The sequence below is a fragment of the Pseudophryne corroboree genome, chromosome 2 (assembly GCF_028390025.1).
Source record: "Pseudophryne corroboree isolate aPseCor3 chromosome 2, aPseCor3.hap2, whole genome shotgun sequence".
Lineage (NCBI taxonomy): Eukaryota > Metazoa > Chordata > Amphibia > Anura > Myobatrachidae > Pseudophryne > Pseudophryne corroboree.
Window position 1 is genome coordinate 624584341 of NC_086445.1, and position 20947 is coordinate 624605287.

A 20947-nucleotide genomic window follows, 5' to 3' on the forward strand; every position below is an offset into this window, starting at 1 on the left:
TCAGTTGCTTTGTCCCATGTGCACAGTTTATCAGCTGCTGTTTTAGAGGTTGATGAAGTAATTGGCCTATTAGCTGGTACCCTTTAGATCAGGGGTAGCCAACTCTAGTCCTTGAGAGCTACCAACAGTTCATGTTTTCCAGACCACCTAGCTGATGCACAGATGTGTTCATTACATACTGAACCATTTTAGTTACTTAACTTGTGATTCTGTGAGGAGACCAGGAAAATGTTAACCGTTGGTAGCTCTCGAGGACTGGAGTTGGCTACCCCTGCATTAGATCCACTTAGGAAAAATTGGAGTTTGATCAGTTTCTAAATGAATCCAACTTTTCAAAGTTATGTTATATGTTGTTCTCCATCTTCCAGAAAAATATTTGACTGGAGATCCCCATTTTCCAAACATTGCCTGGATCACATACTGCACATTGTTGTGGGAGAGATTAGTCCATTATTCTAAAATTGAATCCTAAAGTCATCACCCTTAAGTTGCGCGCTTACACATCATACCGAACATGCACATTGTGTCTCTCTGCTCCCACTGCACACGCCGTGCACAATTAGGTGTGGTGGGCGCATGCGAGCCACACTCCTGCTGATAGGACAGAGGAAACCTTGGAACGGGCAGTAAGTAGAATAGGACACGACGGCGGAGCTGGGGGCTGGCGACATGACATGGCAAATGCTGGATCCATTTAGTTTTAATTTAATACTATTAATCTGTTATAAAACATTTTACTATGAACCCTATGTATACTTACATGCAGTTGGTCCATTATTATAATTAATTTTTATTCATAATGTTAGTACCTGTATTTTTATTTTTTTTACTGCATTTTTGTTTTTTACTGTTTGTTGTTTTTGTTTTGTTTAGCACAGATGCACTGTGATTGTATTTAGAATTGACCACTTTTTATCTTTTGGCAGGGTGGATTATCTATGGGTCCCATGCAAACTACAGCAATGACGTTTATGGGACAGGCTAGTTACTTAGGAATGGGTCCACCAGCACCACAGTACACTCCTGACATGCAGAAGCAATTAGCTGAAGAACAACAGTAAGTAAAGAGTCTTTATGGAAGTATGCTATCTTTATATTTATTATTTTTATCTTTTAAAGTTTGTTTTATTTTTCAAAAATTGTATGTACATTTTTAAAAAGTGATTCCCATAATATGCATTCATTTTATTTGGAAAGTTACGGGCTGTACGGATGGTGTAATGGTTTGCATTACTGCCTCACAGCACTGAGGTCATGAGTTCGATTCCCACCATGGCCATGTATATTCTCCCCGTACTTGTGTGGGTTTCCTCCGGGTACTCTGGTGTCCTCCCACAATCCAAAAATATACTGGTAGGTTAATTGGATCCCAACAAAAATTAACCCTAGCGTGAATGTGTGTCCGTGTACATGTGGTAGGGAATATAGATTGTAAGCTCCACTGGGGCATGGACTGATGTGAATGGCTAAATATTCTCTGGAAAGCGCTGCGGAATATGTGTGCGCTATATAAATAACTGGTAATAAAGTAAAAATGTAATATCTACAGTATGAGAAACCTGATGCAAAAATTAAGACTCTTTAGGTTGAAAGCTATCTTAAGTATAGGGGGCCCTACACACTAGAAGACATGACCAGTGTGAAAGATGAACAATGTGGAAGATGAGCAGTTTTCCCTGCACTTCCCAGAGCCCTGACATACGAAATTGAATGTACACACTTAAGGGCCCTACACATAAGGGGAGGTGCCCGATGGCCAATGCGGGCGACCCGGCGGCAGGGAGGGGAAGTGACGGGGTGAGTGAAGTTTCTTTACTTTCCCCGTCACCCGGCTCCATAGCAGTGCATGCTAATATGGAAGAGATTTTCCATATTGACCTGTATGCATAAGCGACGGGGCACCAACGATGATCGAGCGCGGGGCCGCCCATCGTTCATCATTGCTGCCTCCACACTGCATGATATGAATGAGTTCTTGTTCATTAATGAACGAGAACGTTCATATCGTTCATTGAAATCTGCCAGTGTGTAGGGCCCTTAAGCAATTTTTCAAACAAGTTGAAAGACAGAAGATATCTCTGGAATTGGCACCTTTTTTTTTACATATTTCAATATTGGGGAGGCAATTGGGTGTCTGGGCAGGGCTGTAGAAAGGGAAACCAATTAAGTTATTTTCACCCACTGCCCCACCAATTTCCACTGTGCCACCAACTTATAGGCCCTACACATTTACCGATAGCACTGAAAGATATGAACGATCTCGTTCATTAATGAATGGGATATCGTTTATTTTTCAGTGTGAAGGCACCAATGATTAACGATGCGCGGCCCCGCCCTCATTCATCGTTGGTGCCGGCTCATTCATACCTGCAAGCCAATATGAACAATATCGCTATTATTATTTTTATACACCTTTGTTGTATATTCTATTTCAATGAGTACTTTTTGCTCCTCACAAAGTCTTATTTCAGAACTGAGAAGTTATACCTACAGGCTCAAATATATACACTCAGTACCCACTTTATTATGTGTGTAACCCCCTCCCCTTGCGCACAGAATTATTTATTTCATGTATTCAGCAAGGTGCTGGAAACATTCCTTAATCTGGGTACACACTGGCAGATACAGTATATCTGCAGATCAATCGGTTTATTTTATGGGTCAGGGATATGGCTTTGGGATGCTAATATGGTGGCCACACGAGTGCAGATCTACCTCGCAGTTTAAAAAAAATACTTTCCTGCTGCCCACTTATTGTATAATATAATCAGTACTGTATATGTACCTGGGTTACACCAGGAGAGAGCAGTAGTATATGTGCCTGGGTTACACCAGGAGAGAGCAGTAGTATATGCGCCTGGGTTACACCAGGAGAGAGCAGTAGTATATGCGCCTGGGTTACACCAGGAGAGAGCAGTAGTATATGCGCCTGGGTTACACCAGGAGAGAGCAGTAGTATATGTGCTTGGGTTACACCGGGAGAGAGCAGTAGTATATGCACCTGGGTCACACCAGGAGAGAACATTAGTATATGTACCTGGGTTACACCAGGAGAGAGCAGTAGTATATGTGCCTGGGTTACACCAGGAGAGAGCAGTAGTATATGTGCCTGGGTTACACCAGGAGAGAGCAGTAGTATATGTGCTTGGGTTACACCGGGAGAGAGCAGTAGTATATGCGCCTGGGTTACACCAGGAGAGAACATTAGTATATGTACCTGGGTTACACCAGGAGAGAGCAGTAGTACATGTGCCTGGGTTACACCAGGAGAGAGCAGTAGTATATGCGCCTGGGTTACACCAGGAGAGAGCAGTAGTATATGCGCCTGGGTTACACCAGGGAAGAGCAGTAGTATATGCATCTAGGTCACACCAGGGAAGAGCAGTAGTATATGCATCTAGGTCACACCAGGGAAGAGCAGTAGTATATGCATCTAGGTCACACCAGGAGAGAGCAGTGGTATACTGTATGTACCTGGGTTACATCAGGAGAGAGCAGTAGTACATGTGCCTGGATTACACCAGGAGAGAGCAGTAGTACATGTGCCTGGATTACACCAGGAGAGAGCAGTAGTACATGTGCCTGGGTTACAGTCTGGGCCGTATAAACAGATTATGGGTTATATGCAATTGCGGTCGAATTCCCGAAATTGTCGAAAAACTAGACTTTTTCGCCAAAAATAATAATTCGACAATGCAATTCAGTACTTTCCGTCCAAAAAACGGACTTTCAAAATTCGACTTTTTGAAATTCGACATTTGTCAAATTTGACATTTCTGCAATGGTACAAATGCGGCAATTCGGCAAAAGTATATTCAATTGAAGTTTGGAAATTCGACAACAGTGCTTTTAGACAGTAAATTCGTCATTTTCAATCCGCCACACTTTGGTGGCGGAATCTAATAAAAAAATTTAAAACATGTTTTTTTTTGTGTTTTTTTTATTGGTAATAGCATATCTATTTATATTAGAAGGGATTAGGTACTTGGTTTGTCTATTTTGGAGGCACAAGTATTTATATATTTCTCTAACGTCCTAGTGGATGCTGGGACTCCGTCAGGACCATGGGGAATAGCGGGCTCCGCAGGAGACAGGGCACATCTAAAAAAGCTTTTAGGTCACATGGTGCGTACTGGCTCCTCCCCCTATGACCCTCCTCCAAGCCTCAGTTAGGTTTTTGTGCCCGTCCGAGAGGGTGCAATCTAGGTGGCTCTCTTAAAGAGCTGTTTAGAAAAGTTTTTTTTTTAGGTTTCAATCTCAGTGATTCCTGCTGGCAACAGGATCACTGCATCGAGGGACTTAGGGGAGAGATTTCCAACTCACCTGCGTGCAGGATGGATTGGAGTCTTAGGCTACTGGACACTTAGCTCCAGAGGGAGTCGGAACACAGGTCAGCCTGGGGTTCGTCCCGGAGCCGCGCCGCCGATCCCCCTTACAGACGCTGAAGAGACGGCAGAACGGAGGTCCGGAAAGCAGGCGGCAGAAGACTCCTCAGTCTTCTTGAAGGTAGCGCACAGCACGGCAGCTGTGCGCCATTGTTGTCACACGGCTCACTGACTCAGTCACGGAGGGTGCAGGGCGCTGCTGGGGGCGCCCTGGGCAGCAATATAATTACCTTTAGTGGCAAAATAAATACATCACATATAGCCATTAAGGCTATATGTATGTATTTTAACCCAGGCCAGTTTCTTAAAAACCGGGGAAAAGCCCGCCGAAAAAGGGGCGGAGCTTATTCTCCTCAGCACTCAGCGCCATTTTCCTGCTCAGCTCCGCTGGTGAGGAAGGCTCCCACGTCTCTCCCCTGCACTGCACTACAGAAACAGGGTAACAAAGAGAAGGGGGGCATAAATTGGCGATATTTATATATTAAGAGCGCATATATAGTAAACAACACCTTCTAGGGTTGTTTATATACATTTATAGCGCTTTTGGTGTGTGCTGGCAAACTCTCCCTCTGTCTCCCCCAAGGGCTAGGGGGTCCTGTCTTCGATTAGAGCATTCCCTGTGTGGCTGCTGTGTGTCGGTACGTGTGTGTCGACATGTATGAGGACGATGTTGGTGTGGAGGCAGAGCAATTGCCGATGATGGTAATGTCACCCCCTAGGGAGTCGACACCGGAATGGATGGCTTTAGTTATGGAATTACGTGATAATGTCAGCACATTACAAAAGTCAGTTGACGAAATAAGACGCCCGGCAAACCAGTTAGTACCGGTTCAGGCGTCTCAGACACCGTCAGGGGCTGTAAAACGTCCTTTACCTCAGTCAGTCGACACGGGTACCGACACAGATGAATCTAGTGTCGACGGTGAAGAAACAAACGTATTTTCCAATAGGGCCACACGTTATATGATCACGACAATGAAGGAGGCTTTGCAGATCTCTGATACTGCTGGTACCTCAAAAAGGGGTATTATGTGGGGGGTGAAAAAACTACCTGTATTTTTTCCAGAATCAGAGGAATTGAATGACGTGTGTGATGAAGCGTGGGTTAACCCCGATAGAAAACTGCTAATTTCCAAGAAGTTATTGGCATTATACCCTTTCCCACCAGAGGTTAGGGCGCGCTGGGAAACACCCCCTAGGGTGGATAAGGCGCTCACACGTTTATCAAAGCAAGTGGCGTTGCCGTCTCCTGATACGGCCGCCCTCAAGGATCCAGCAGATAGGAGGCTGGAAACTACACTGAAGAGTATATACACACATACTGGTGTTATACTGCGACCGGCAATAGCCTCAGCCTGGATGTGCAGTGCTGGGGTAGTGTGGTTGGATTCTCTGACTGAAAATATTGATACCCTGGATAGGGACAGTATTTTATTGACTCTAGAGCAATTAAAGGATGCTTTCCTTTATATGCGAGATGCTCAGAGGGATGTTTGTACTCTAGCATCAAGAGTAAGCGCGATGTCCATATCTGCCAGAAGAAGTTTATGGACGCGACAGTGGTCAGGTGATGCGGATTCCAAGAGGCATATGGAAGTATTGCCATATAAAGGAGAGGAATTGTTTGGGGTCGGTCTTTCGGACCTGGTGGCCACGGCAACTGCCGGCAAATCCACTTTTTTACCTCAGACCCCCTCCCAACAGAAAAAGACACCGTCTTTTCAGCCGCAGTCCTTTCGCTCCTATAAAAAGCGACCAAAAGGACAGTCTTATCTGCCGCGAGGCAGAGGAAAGGGTAAGAAAGGGCAGCAAGCAGCCCCTGCCCAGGAACAGAAGCCCGCCCCGGCTTCTACAAAGCCATCAGCATGACGCTGGGGCTTTACAAGCGGACTCAGGAACGGTGGGGGGTCGACTCAAGATTTTCAGCAATCAATGGGTTCACTCACAAGTGGACCCGTGGGTCCTGCAGATAGTATCTCAGGGTTACATGCTGGAGTTCGAAAGGTCTCCCCCTCGCCGGTTTCTAAAGTCTGCTTTACCAACGTCTCCCTCAGAAAGGACGTCGGTTTTGGAAGCCATTCACAAGCTGTATTCTCAGCAGGTGATAGTCAAGGTACCCCTCCTACAACAGGGAAAGGGATATTATTCCACACTATTTGTGGTACCGAAACCGGACGGTTCGGTAAGGCCTATTCTAAATCTGAAATCCTTGAACCTGTACATAAAGAAATTCAAGTTCAAGATGGAGTCACTCAGAGCAGTGATAGCGAATCTGGAAGAAGGAGACTTCATGGTGTCCTTGGACATAAAAGATGCTTATCTACATGTCCCGATTTACCCCTCAAACCAAGGGTATCTCAGGTTCGTGATACAAGACTGTCATTATCAGTTTCAAACGCTGCCGTTTGGGTTGTCCACGGCCCCTCGGGTCTTTACCAAGGTAATGACCGAAATGATGGTTCTTCTACGAAGAAAAGGCATATTAATTATCCCTTACTTGGACGATCTCCTGATAAGGGCAAAGTCCAGAGAACAGCTGGAAGTCGGTGTAGCGCTAACACAAGTAGTGCTTCAGCAACACGGGTGGATTCTAAATCTTCCAAAATCTCAATTGACCCCGACAACACATCTGCTGTTCCTGGGCATGATTCTGGACACGGTTCAAAAAAAAAAAAAAAAGGTATTTCTCCCGGAAGAGAAAGGAAGGGAGTTATCCGAACTTGTCAAGAACCTCCTAAAACCAGGAACTGTGTCAGTACATCAATGCACAAGAGTCCTGGGAAAGATGGTGGCTTCGTACGAAGCGATTCCATTCGGCAGATTCCATGCACGAACATTTCAGTGGGATCTGCTGGACAAATGGTCCGGATCGCATCTGCACATGCATCAGCGGATAACACTGTCACCGAGAACAAGGTTGTCTCTCCTGTGGTGGTTGCAGACTGCCCATCTGTTAGTGGGCCGCAGATTCGGCATACAGGACTGGGTCCTGGTGACTACGGATGCCAGCCTACGAGGTTGGGGAGCAGTCACAAAGGGAAGAAACTTCCAGGGCGTGTGGTCAAACCTGGAGACGTCTCTTCACATAAATATACTGGAGCTAAGAGCGATCTACAATGCTCTAAGCCTGGCAAAATCGCTGCTTCAGGGTCAGCCGGTGTTGATCCAGTCCGACAACATCACGGCAGTCGCCCACGTAAACCGACAAGGCGGCACGAGAAGCAGGAGTGCAATGGCAGAAGCTGCAAGGATTCTGCGCTGGGCGGAGAATCATGTCGTAGCACTGTCAGCAGTGTTCATCCCGGGAGTGGACAACTGGGAAGCAGATTTCCTCAGCAGACACGACCTTCACCCGGGAGAGTGGGGACTTCATCCAGAAGTTTTCCACATGATTGTGAACCGTTGGGAAAAACCAAAGGTGGACATGATGGCGTCTCGCCTCAACAAAAAATTGGACAGGTATTGCGCCAGGTCAAGAGACCCTCAGGCAATAGCTGTGGACGCTCTGGTAACACCGTGGGTGTACCAGTCAGTGTATGTGTTCCCTCCTCTGCCTCTCATACCAAAGGTACTGAGAATTATACGGAAAAGAGGAGTAAGAACAATACTGGTAGCTCCGGACTGGCCAAGAAGAACTTGGTATCCGGAACTTCAAGAGATGCTCACGGAGGATCCGTGGCCTCTACCTCTAAGAAGGGATCTGCTTCAGCAGGGACCTTGTATGTTCCAAGACTTACCGCGGCTGCGTTTGACGGCATGGCGGTTGAACGCCGGATTCTAAAAGAGAAGGGCATTCCTGAGGAAGTTATTCCTACTTTAATTAAAGCCAGGAAAGAAGTGACCGCACAACATTATCACCGCATTTGGAGAAAATATGTTGCGTGGTGTGAGGCCAAGAAGGCTCCAACGGAAGAATTTCAATTGGGTCGATTCTTACATTTCCTGCAAGCAGGATTGTCTATGGGCCTCAAATTGGGGTCCATTAAAGTTCAAATTTCGGCCTTATCAATTTTCTTCCAGAAGGAATTGGCGTCAGTGCCTGAAGTACAAACTTTTGTCAAAGGTGTACTACATATACAACCCCCAATAGTGCCTCCAGTGGCACCGTGGGATTTGAACGTGGTTCTAAATTTTCTCAAATCTCATTGGTTTGAGCCTTTAAAATCGGTAGATTTAAAATACCTTACATGGAAGGTAACCATGCTGTTGGCCCTGGCTTCAGCCAGGAGAGTTTCGGAGTTGGCAGCTTTGTCATACAAAAGCCCATATCTGATATTCCATTCGGACAGGGCAGAATTGAGGACACGTCCTCAATTTCTCCCTAAGGTGGTTTCGGCATTTCACTTGAACCAGCCTATTGTGGTGCCTGCGGCTACTAGCGACTTGGAGGACTCCAAGTTACTGGACGTTGTCAGAGCATTAAAAATATATATTTCAAGGACAGCTGGAGTCAGAAAATCTGACTCGTTGTTTACATTGTATGCACCCAACAAGTTGGGTGCTCCTGCGTCTAAACAGACGATTGCACGTTGGATATGTAGTACAATCCAACTTGCACATTCTGTGGCAGGCCTGCCACAGCCTAAATCTGTAAAGGCCCATTCCACAAGGAAAGTGGGCTCATCCTGGGCGGCTGCCCGAGGAGTCTCGGCATTACAACTTTGCCGAGCAGCTACGTGGTCAGGGGAGAACACGTTTGTAAAATTTTACAAATTTGATACTCTGGCTAAAGAGGACCTGGAGTTCTCTCATTCGGTGCTGCAGAGTCATCCGCACTCTCCCGCCCGTTTGGGAGCTTTGGTATAATCCCCATGGTCCTGACGGAGTCCCAGCATCCACTAGGACGTTAGAGAAAATAAGAATTTACTTACCGATAATTCTATTTCTCATAGTCCGTAGTGGATGCTGGGCGCCCATCCCAAGTGCGGATTGTCTGCAATGCTTGTACATAGTTATTGTTACAAAAATCGGGTTATTACTGTTGTTGTGGGCCATCTGTTCAGAGGCTACTTCGTTTGTGTTATCATACTGTTAACTGGGTTCAGATCACAAGTTGTACGGTGTGATTGGTGTGGCTGGTATGAGTCTTACCCGGGATTCAAGATCCTTCCTTATTGTGTACGCTCGTCCGGGCACAGTACCTAACTGAGGCTTGGAGGAGGGTCATAGGGGGAGGAGCCAGTACGCACCATGTGACCTAAAAGCTTTTTTAGATGTGCCCTGTCTCCTGCGGAGCCCGCTATTCCCCATGGTCCTGACGGAGTCCCAGCATCCACTACGGACTATGAGAAATAGAATTATCGGTAAGTAAATTCTTATTTTTTAAAAATATATATATATTTTTTTTTTAAATGGATTTGTAAAAACCCGAAAAAAAAATGGCGTGGGGTCCCCCCTCCTAAGCATAACCAGTCTCGGGCTCTTCGAGCCGGTCCTGGTTCTAAAAGTCCGGGGAAAAAACTGACTGGATCCCCCGTATTTTTAAAACCAGCACCGGGCTGGTCCCAATCCCCCCCCCCCCCCCCCCTCCCCCCAGCCACCCAAGGGCCAGGGGTGAAGCCCGAGGCTGTCCCCCCCCCCCCCCCCCCCCCCCCCCATCCAAGGGCTGCGGATGGGGGGCTGATAGCCTTGAGAAAAGTGTAAGAATATTGTTTTTTCCAGTAGTACTACAAGTCCCAGCAAGCCTCCCCCCGCAAGCTGGTACTTGGAGAACCACAAGTACCAACATGCGGGAGAAAAACGGGCTCGCTGGTACCTGTAGTTCTACTGGAAAAAAATACCCAAATAAAAACAGGACACGCACACCGTGATAGTATAACTTTATTACACACATGTTGACACATACATACTTACCTATGTTCACACGCCGACCTCTGTCCACTTGTCCAAGTAGAATCCACGTGTACCTGTGAATAAAATTATACTCACCTGATCCAGTGTCCAGATTATAATCCACGTACTTGGCAAAAAAAAAAAAAAACGAACACCCGAACCACACGGACTGAAAGGGGTCCCATGTTTACACATGGGACCCCTTTCCCCGAATGCAGAGACCCCCCCGTGACTGCTGTCACAGAAAGGTCTCTTCAGCCAATCAGCGAGCGCAACGTCCTGGCACTCTGCTGATTGGCTATGCGCGTCTGAGCTGTCAGACAGCGCATCGCAAAGCCTCTCCATTATATTCAATGGTGGGAACTTTGCGTCAGCGGTGAGGTCACCCGCAGTCGGCGGCTGACCGCGGGTAACCCCACCGCTGACTGCAAAGGTCCCACCATTGAAACTAATGGAGGGAGCTGTGCGATGCGCTGTCTGACAGCAGACGCGCATACAGCCAATCAGGTGAGTGCCACGAAGTAGCGCTTCCTGATTGGCTGAAGGGACCTTCTGTGACAGCAGTCACGTGGGGTCCCGGCATTCGTGGAAAGGGGTCCCATGTGTAAACATGGGACCCCTTTCAGTCCGTTTGGTCCGGGTGTTTTTTTTTTTGCCAAGTATGTGGATTATAATCTGGACACTGGATTGAGGTGAGTATAATTTTATTCACAGGTACACGTGGATTCTACTTGGACAAGCGGACAGAGGTCGGCGTGTGAACATAGGTAAGTATGTGTGTGTCGACATGTGTGTAATAAAGTTTTACTATCACGGTGTGCGTGTCCTGTTTTTATTTGGGTATTTTTTTTCCAGTAGAACTACAGGCACCAGCGAGCCCGTTTTTCTCCCGCATGCTGGTACTTGTGGTTCTCCAAGTACCAGCTTGCGGGGGAGGCTTGCTGGGACTTGTAGTACTACTGGAAAAAACAATATTCTTACACTTTTCTCAAGGCTATCAGCCCCCCATCCGCAGCCCTTTGTTTGGGGGGGACAGCCTCGGGCTTCACCCCTGGCCCTTGGGTGGCTGGGGGGGGACCCCTTGATTGAAGGGGTCCCCACTCCCCCAGGGTACCCCGGCCAGGGGTGACTAGTTGGATATTTAATGCCACGGCCGCAGGGCGCTGTATAAAAGTGACCCCCGGCTGTGGCATTATCTGTCCAGCTAGTGGAGCCCGATGCTGGTGTAAAAATACGGGGGACCCCTACTCTTTTTGTCCCCCATATTTTTTGCACCAGGCGCAGAGCCCGGTGCTGGTTTTAAAAATACGGGGGATCCCCTGTCAGTTTTTTCCCCGGATTTTTAGAACCAGGACCGGCTCGAAGAGCCCGAGGCTGGTTATGCTTTGGAGGGGGGACCCCACGCAATTTTTTTTCGGGTTTTTTACCGGTTTTTCCCGTTTTTTAAAAATCGGTTCAGAATCCGTCAAATCGGCCGTTTTTCGACAGCGGGACTGTCGAATCCTTTTTTTTATTGAATATGTTGAATTTTGGCACCCACTTTCCGGAATTCGACGGTCGAATTGTGTCGAATTAAAAAACGGCCGAAAAATTGCCGCTATTCGTCGCTAATTGCATATACCCCTATAAGACAACAAGGTGAAAATTGTAAAGTATAGGTAGAGAAGGATCTCTGCACTCTCTGCTTCACAGTGCAGTTGTCTTTAAGCTGGGTGCACACTAGACGACATTTCAAACAAATTTGGCAATAACAACCATTTTGTTATGACAAATTTGTTTTATCGTCCAGTGTGTACCCACTAGATTGCTAGCAGTGTGCGCTCCCGTGGATCGCTACAGACATCCCCAGTCATCTGTACATGCAGTTCAATCTGGGGATGTTGCATGCGATGCCATGCTGTCGAATGCTCCACGCTCCGTCGCTGCTGACATAGGCAAGTGTGTATACACTTGCCGATACGGACTCCCCGCCAGGGCCTGTTGCTAGCAAGCTCGCCGGGTGCGCACATTGTTTAGTGGGTACCTGTTATTACCCTACAACTAGGCCCAGATGTGCACGGGTACACTGCCACTCGCTTAATGTCTCCCATTTTGTCTGTTGGAGCCCAGGACAGGGTGCAGAAGTAGGCGGTGGGAGCGTAGAGCGATGGTTGAAACATCACAGAAGGCTCTGCAGTGGGCACAGGGGGATGGCTCACCTAATGATGCCCTTTTTCCTTGTCCTATGCACTCGTTGCAGTCTCTCCTCCTTAATTACAGGAGCGCATACAGAGAGTTGCATTCGAGTGTGGTGCTGCCCCTTTCAGTCATTATGGGACACAGACACTACTGCTGCAACTGGTACACACAGCCCGTGTGTCTCTCCTGATGCATGCACTTCGTCAGACACATCCTCCTACGCCCACTGTGTCTGAAGATGCGCACACATGTTGCACTGGAGGGGTCCCACAGGCCGTGTTCTCCTTTGTTATGGCCAGCAGTCTCTCACGGTGCACTGTATTTAGTCCGTTTGGCTCATTGACGCCCGCTGCGAGCCCCTTCATTGCCGCAGGCCCTTGTGCAATGCACTGGTTGCACTGCTGGTAGTTTAGCCTCTGGTATGCGCCCTGTTCTGAGACCCATTTCGACAGGCAGAATTGACCATTTAAATATTAAAAAGATACATTTTTTTCTGATGTTTTGCACAAGAAATGGTGAATCAGGCATTGAACCCTCTATCCCCAGTCCCTATCTGCATCTAATACCCCCTCTCCCTAGTCTCTATATACTCCTCCTACCCAGCCCCCCCCCTCCCCAGTGCCTATCTGCCCATTACACCCCCATCTCTGTTTCTCTCCCCTTCCCCAGTCCCCTCACCAGTTCCTAAACCTCTCTCCCCGGTTGCAGCCATATGACACACATCAGTGCTACACAGGCTGTGTGTATTCAGCGGCGGCAGCAGCAGCAGTAAGCTGTACCTCTCACTTCACGGAGTATTTGTGACCACGGCTCCGTGCAGGGCTGAGCAACATGAGGAGCTTCGTGTACCAAGGCTGCAAACTCTCCCCAATTCCAGCCGCCCGGTGGTGACAGGCATCTTCCGTGGACGTATACTGGAGTGAAGGACGAACACTGAGCTCCACAGGCAGGGTAGTCTGGTGCCCACCCCACACACATTTTAGTTTAATAATCCCCCACCCCCCCACCTAAAGACGGCGGACCTATCGTGTGTTGGCCGTACACACAGAACGATTCCCCAATATATCTGCAGATATATTGGTCATCGCCTGCTAGTGTGTACCTAGCATTAGAGTCTGGTCCATATCGACATGATGGCATCACACAGTTGCTGCATTTTGATGCCTGAACTGTCCTGATCATCACATCCCACAGTTCTCTATTGTCAATGAGATCTGGTAACTGTGGAGGTCATTGGCACCACTTAACTTATTATTCTAAATGAATATATAAGATATGTTCCTGCGCACTCTAACTGCAGCCAACCCAGGTCTTCTCCAGGTGTGTCACCTAACACACCAAAAGCATATACACGAAGAAGATTAGGAAAAAACCTCAGGTGGCGCAGAACATAAATGGTAGAGTCCAAAACTCTTCAAACCGGCAAAGTTCTTAGTAAGTCCGCTTCCAGGGAGATATTATGCAAGAAAGAAACCAAAAACAAAAAACAAATGTTCAGAATGTAATGTTAACACAATAGGTCGAGGTAGGGGGCAACCCAGACTCCTTCGGCTAAGCAAGTGAAAACTGAGGAATACACTACCTGTGACCACAGCTCAAAACGGTGAGATATCCCGGGTTTCCATCTATTTTCTCACGTTGGTCAGCTGGATCACTGTGTCACGAATCCTTTACAACATGTGTTATCAGTTGTTTTGTTTTTAAAGACATTTTGTATCTTAAAGTTTGGTTTTTATTAAATATATTGGCACCCTCATACATTCCTTCGTTTTTTGTTCTCACACCGGACATTTAACTAGTTGAAGGAATAAAGGGGGACGACACCTGAGGATATTGAAAGATACCTTTATATGGAAGTACCTCGCCATTTGAAGTAAGCGCTCATGTGAGCATTCATTTGAAATAAGGAATAAGAGTGAATGAGTACACACTGTCCAAAGTTTGGCTATATCACGTGTAGAAGGATAAAGATACCTTTTATATGTTTTATTTCCGTCTATTCTTTGTAAGCAGCACTCCAAATGAACCACTGAGGTGAACCTTACAGATAGATTCACACACCCTGAATATTACTTAGCCGAAGGATTTTGGGTTCATCCCTACCCTTTGTATCTGTATAAGCAGTATACTGAATATTTGTTTCCGATTTGTACTTTCTGCATAAAAACCTCATGGGAAGTATGCTCGCATAAGGACTCTGCTGGACAAAGAGTGACCATAGAAGGCTAAAAGATACCTTTTATGTGTCTCATTTCCATCTGTTTAATGTAAGCACACATGTAAGCGATACGTCATATGAACCACTGAGGTGAACCTTACGGATAAAATCACACGCTTTGGATATTGTTTAGCCGAAGGAGTCTGGGTTGCCCCCTACCTCGACCTTTTGTGTTTACATTACATTCTGAACATTTGTTTTTTGTTTCTTTCTTGCATAATATCTCCCTGGAAGCGGGCTAACTTATTATTCTGTTTGTGGAAGCCAGTTGAGATGGTGTTTGTTTTATATCACAGTAGGAGATTTGTAATTTATAAATTATAATTTATAATAACCTTAATAGTAATAATCAACCTAACAATGCACTCCCCCCTGTCTATAACACCCTGGTACCGCAGTAACTGGAGTTATGGGTAGGGTCAGCGTTCCCTGTCAGCGTCTTCTTCTATGTCTGCAGGGAGGAAAATGGCGCTGGTGAATGCTGGATCCGCTCTGAGGAGAAGCCCCGCCTCCGGTAATGAAGCGTGGCTTCCCGCACATATTTGATTATAGTGGGCGGAGGTATTTATGCTAACAGCGGGATTAGCCCCTGTTAGAGTCTGTGACCAGTTTAGGGTGACTGCGCTGGCCCAGGACGCCCTACCCGCCGGCAACCCACTAACCGGGGCGCTGGCGCTGTACTCTCCACTCTTCTTTCTTCTGGCTCTGTTAGGGGGTGGCTGCCGTCCTGTGCAGTGAGTGGTTGCCTCGTGGGCTTGCGATCATCACCCTCAGGAGCTCAGTGTCCTGTCAGCGGACATAGAGAACCATTAACTTCTAGAGTTGGTTCCTACTCCCCCAAGTCCCACAAAGCAGGTAGGCTGTTGCCAGCAGCCTTCCTGTACCTAATGTTCTAATAAAATAAAAACTAAGAAAAATCCTAAGAGCTCCCCAAAGCTGTGCCCGGCGGCTCCGGGCACATTTTCTAGACTGAGTCTGGTAGGAGGGGCATAGAGGGAGGAGCCAGCCCACAGTATTAAACTCTTATAGTGCCCATGGCTCCTAGTGGACCTGTCTATACCCTATGATACTAATGTGGACCCCAGCATCCTCCACGGACTACGAGAAAAGGATTTACCGGTAGGTAATTGAAATCCTTTTATTCCGTTTGTGGAAGCCACTTGAGATGGTGTTTGTTTTATGTCACAGTGGGAGATTTATCAACACTTGGAAAGAGATGATGTACAAACCAATCAGCACCTTAATGTCATTTTAAAGGCTGTGCTAGAAAAATGACGGCAAGAAGTTGATAGGTTAGCAATTTGTCAGCTTCTTACGGTCATTTTTCTACCACAGCCTTTAAAGTGACATTAAGGAGGTGATTTGTTTGGTACTTTATCTCTCTCCAAGAGTTGATAAATCTCCCACATATTGGCCCTCATTCCGAGTTGTTCGCTCGCTAGCTGCTTTTAGCAGCATTGCACACGCTAAGCCGACGCCCTCTGGGAGTGTATCTTAGCTTAGCAGAATTACGAGCGAAAGATTCGCAAAATTGCGAATAGAAAATTCTTAGCAGTTTCTGAGTAGCTCCACACTCTGCCACTGCGATCAGTTCAGTCAGTTTCGTTCCTGGTTTGACGTCACAAACACACCCAGCGTTCGCGCAGGCACTCCTTCCGTTTCTCCAGCCACTCCCGCGTTTTTCCCAGAAACGGCAGCGTTTTTTCACACACTCCCATAAAACGGCAAGTTTCCGCCCAGAAACACCCACTTCCTGTCAATCACACTCCGATCACCAGAACGAAGAAAAATCCTCGTAATGCCGTGAGTAAAATACCTAGCTTTTGAGTAAAATAACTAAGCGCATGCGCTCTGTGAACATTGCGCATGCGCACTAAGCGACTAATCGCAATATAGCGAAATTCGGCAACGAGCGAACAACTCGGAATGACCCCCATTGTGTTATACTTCTGGAAGGGGTGTGGTATAGCGGTCCGAATCTATTAATTCCGACAATGATTAGTCCGACAGTGATTGTCAGACACTGGAGCTGTTCCGTTAAATTATGGTTAGACATTAATCATACTTCGACATAGATAAGTTAGACAATGTAAGTAATTAGACATATTGCAGATCGACAGCGTATACACAGACAAAAAAAGTCCAACATTTATTAATCAGATACGTATTACATAGACACTGTTGAAGACCGACAAAGCCTATATAGACAGTTAAAAGTCCGATAGGACAGATGCCCGATATTAATAAGACCGACACACAAAAGACCGACAAAGCATATATATATATATAGACAGTTAAAAGTCCGACAGGACATATGTCAGATATGAACAAGACCGACACACATTCATTGCCAAAATATAATATTACACATAACAGACAGTTATTAGACAAGTATTCTTTCTCAGAAACAGGGCCATATCTTCAGTCCTGAGACTTGTAGTTCTCCTAACCACCCCTGTACACTCAGTCACGGCGGGGCGCAACGCTCTCAATAGCTATTGCGGGTGGATGGGACTCATAGTGTCTCGTCCTGGACGGCCCGCTATCGCCTGCAATAGCTACGGAGGGGTGCTGAGGGGGCCTTGCGCATATGTCTTTAGCCTGTATGAGTTGGGCTTGCTAGTTAGAAAGCTTAGACGGCATGCCGTTGCTGGGGTGACTATGGAGGCGTCCAGGACAGGGCGCCCAGAAATAGCAGGGGGACGGACGGGAGAGGGGTGACTGAGGAGAAGGGGTGCGCTGCAGGGACTGGGGGAGGTGTGGGTGGGGCCTTGCGTGTATGTCTTTAGCCTGTATGAGTTGGGCTTGCTAGTTAGAAAGCTGACAGGTCTGGCTAGGACCTGTAGTTCCACAGATGAGGGTAGCGCTGGGGATAACGCTATTAGCGTAGGTGCGTCTTAGCTTAGACGGGATGCCGTTGCTGGGGTGACGATGGAGGCGTCCAGGACAGGGCGCCCAGAAATAGCGGGGGGACGGACGGGAGAGGGGTGACTAAGGGGAAGGGGTGAGCTGCAGGGACTGGGGGAGGTGTGGGGGGGCCTTGCGCGCATGACTTTAGCCTGTATAGGTTGGGCTTGCTATAGTTAGTTATATGTATGTATTGTCGGTCATTTATCTGTTTAGGTATGGGCTGTCTGTCTTTTACGTGTCAATATTATTGGGGTCTGTTTTATGAATTGTCGGTCTCTGCACGTCTGACTTGTGTTTTGTCGGTCTTTTGTGTGTCTGTGCATATACTGTCGGTCTGTTGTGGTTTGCTCGGTCTGTTGTGGTTTGGTATCATTGTTGTCTGATGGAGGACGTGTCGGTCTGTTTTGTTGTCGATGTATGCGCTGTCGGTTTTGGGGTTGTCGATGTGACTGTTGTCTGACTTATGTACTGTCGGTCTTTGTTCTGTAAGGCTGTTGGCCTTGTCAGTGTTACCTTTGTCTGAGTTTTATCTGTCCGTGTTTCACCTCTGTCTGACTGGTGTCTGTCTGTCTTCTGTTGTCGGTCTTTTCGCTGTCTGCATTCTTCCGGTCGGCGTGTCAGCCGGAACCATTCTGGAAGTAACCATAAGACTAATGGGTAGACTGTGGCTGTAAAAGGATAAAAACAGTCACCAGTAATACGCAAGTAAACTGTGGAAAGAGATATTTAATTTGTGCCAAAAAAACATTCTTCACCCCTTTACATCACCAACACCACCACCACCAGCTGCAACTATTACACAAGGCAGGGTGTTGTTGAACACACATTCTGAATATTGTAGGTATGTCCTATCATAATAGATATTTGATAGACAAGGCAATGTATTTCAAATCTTAAGGTGCCCAGTTTTGGTGATCCTGCCACCACTGTAGCTTGAGTTTCTAGTTTTTAGCTGACAGGAGTGGAACACAGTCTAGTATTCTGCTACTGTTGCATTTCAGGGTTTGACTTGCTGTGCATTCTGATATGCTCTTCTGCATATCACTGTTGTAACATATGGCTGCAGATGTGTCCTCCTACACCTAGCGTCTATATGCTATATGGCGCGAGTCGCCCAGTACGACTGCGATGCACCTGAGAGGAGTAGCGTTTTCTTTTAGATTTTGTGGCATTTTACATCGCAGACACAGCAAAACACCACTAAGTGTACTAGAGATGCTGTGCTGCAATTTTAACTGCACAGAAATTTAGTTTTAAACACGTAAAAAGTTGCAGATGAGGCACAACAGAACTTTGCAAAAAAAAACAAGCAGTTGCGACTGTTGCACCGTACCACTTCGTGTACAGATGCAGACTCAGTCGCACACAGATGCTCCAATGTCGCACATCATATTGATCAATGTAATGTAGTAAAGTAGTTTTGTTGCTATCAGTTGCTTAATTTATGCGAGTAGAATGCACATTTTGAATGAGAAAGATGCTCTGTGCACCATGACTATTTATTTACTGCGACTTGAGCAACACTGTACAGTATGAGGACACATCTATATTTTTATTTGATTTTACTGTCAGTTTGAACTAGTCTGACCAGTCTCCTCTGATCTTTCATTAACAAAGCATTTTTGGTTTTCATTTTCCACGCCATTCTCTGTAAATGCTGTAGACTATTGTGCATGAAAATCCAGAGCCGGTGTTTCTTAGAAAATAAAACAACCCTGTCTTGCACAACAACCCTTTCTTAGTCAAAGTTGCTTAGATTACATTTGTTCCCCATTGTGGTGTATAATAACAATCAATACTGATAACTTGACCATGTCCATTGCCGTATCTGTATGCGGTGCACACAGGCCCATAGTTCCAGGGGGGGGTCTGCACCTTATAGTTTCCATTAAACTTACCACTCCGGAGTCCCGCAGCAGCTAGCGCTGGTGATGTAAATCACTGTGAAAAAGGTTATGTGTTCATATTTCTTTGACGTCCTAGTGGATGCTGGGTACTCCGTAAGGACCATGGGGAATAGATGGGCTCCGCAGGAGACTGGGCACTCTAAAGAAAAGATTAGGTACTATATCTGGTGTGCACTGGCTCCTCCCTCTATGTCACGCCTCCAGACCTCAGTTAGAATCTGTGCCCGGCCAGAGCTGGATGCACTCTAGGGGCTCTCCTGAGCTTCTTAGAAAGAAAAGTATTTGTTAGGTTTTTTATTTTCAGTGAGATCTGCTGGCAACAGACTCACTGCTACGTGGGACTTAGGGGAGAGAAGCAAACCTACCTGCTTGCAGCTAGCTTGTGCTTCTAGGCTACTGGACACCATTAGCTCCAGAGGGATCGAACACAGGGCCCGACCTCGATCGTCCGTTCCCGGAGCCGCGCCGCCGTCCCCCTTGCAGAGCCAGAAGACGGAAGAAACCGGAGGAAATCGGCGGCTGAAGACTTCGGTCTTCATTACGGTAGCGCACAGCACTGCAGCTGTGCGCCATTGCTCCCTATGCACACCACACACTCCGGTCACTGATGGGTGCAGGGCGCTGGGGGGGGGGAGCCATGGGCAGCAATTAGAGTACCTTACATGGCTAATTGACACATAATACAGCTTTTAAGCTGTATATGTGCATAATCCCCCGCCATTATACAGATAAAAAAGCGGGAGAAGTCCGCCGAGAAGGGGGCGGGGCTATCTTCCTCAGCACACCGGCGCCATTTTCTCTTCACAGCTCCGCTGGAAGACAGCTCCCCAGGCTCTCCCCTGCAGTTTCCAGACATCAAGGATAAAAAAGAGAGGGGGGGCACTAAATTTAGGCGCAAAACTATATATAAAAGCAGCTATAGGGAAAATCGCTTTTGTTAGTGTAAATCCCTGATTATATAGCGATGTGCTGTGTGCTGGCATACTCTCTCTCTCTGTCTCCCCAAAGGACTTTGTGGGGTCCTGTCCTCAGTCAGAGCATTCCCTGTGTGTGTGTGCGGTGTGTCGGTACGGCTGTGTCGACATGTTTGATGAGGACGCTTACGTGGAGGCGGAGCAGGTGCCGATAAGTGTGATGTCGCCCCCTGCGGGGCCGACACCTGAGTGGATGGATATGTGGAAGGTATTAACCGACAGTGTCAACTCCTTACATAAAAGGTTCAATGTTTTGGCTTTGGGACAGCCGGCATCTCAGCCCGCGCCTGCCCAGGCATCTCAGAGGCCGTCAGGGGCTCAAAAACGCCCGCTACCTCAGATGGCAGACACAGATGTCGACACGGAGTCTGACTCCAGTGTCGACGAGGATGAGACAAATATACAATCCACTAGGGCCATCCGATGCATGATTACGGCAATGAAAAATGTGTTGCACATTTCTGACATTAACCCGGTTACCACAAAAAAGGGTATTCTGTTTGGGGAGAAAAAGCAGCCAGTGACTTTTCCCCCATCTGATGA

The 20947-nt window shown here is 47.0% G+C and overlaps 1 protein-coding gene across 1 annotated transcript in view; it reads left to right on the forward strand.

Moving 5' to 3' along the window:
- The window catches only part of SYNRG (synergin gamma), a 321615-nt gene that overhangs the window by 74637 nt on the left and 226031 nt on the right, over positions 1-20947 (forward strand). Inside the window, exon 4 of the mRNA XM_063954829.1 lies at positions 927-1057. Coding sequence (XP_063810899.1) covers positions 927-1057 — 131 coding nt within the window. The remainder of the gene's footprint in view (positions 1-926; positions 1058-20947) is intronic.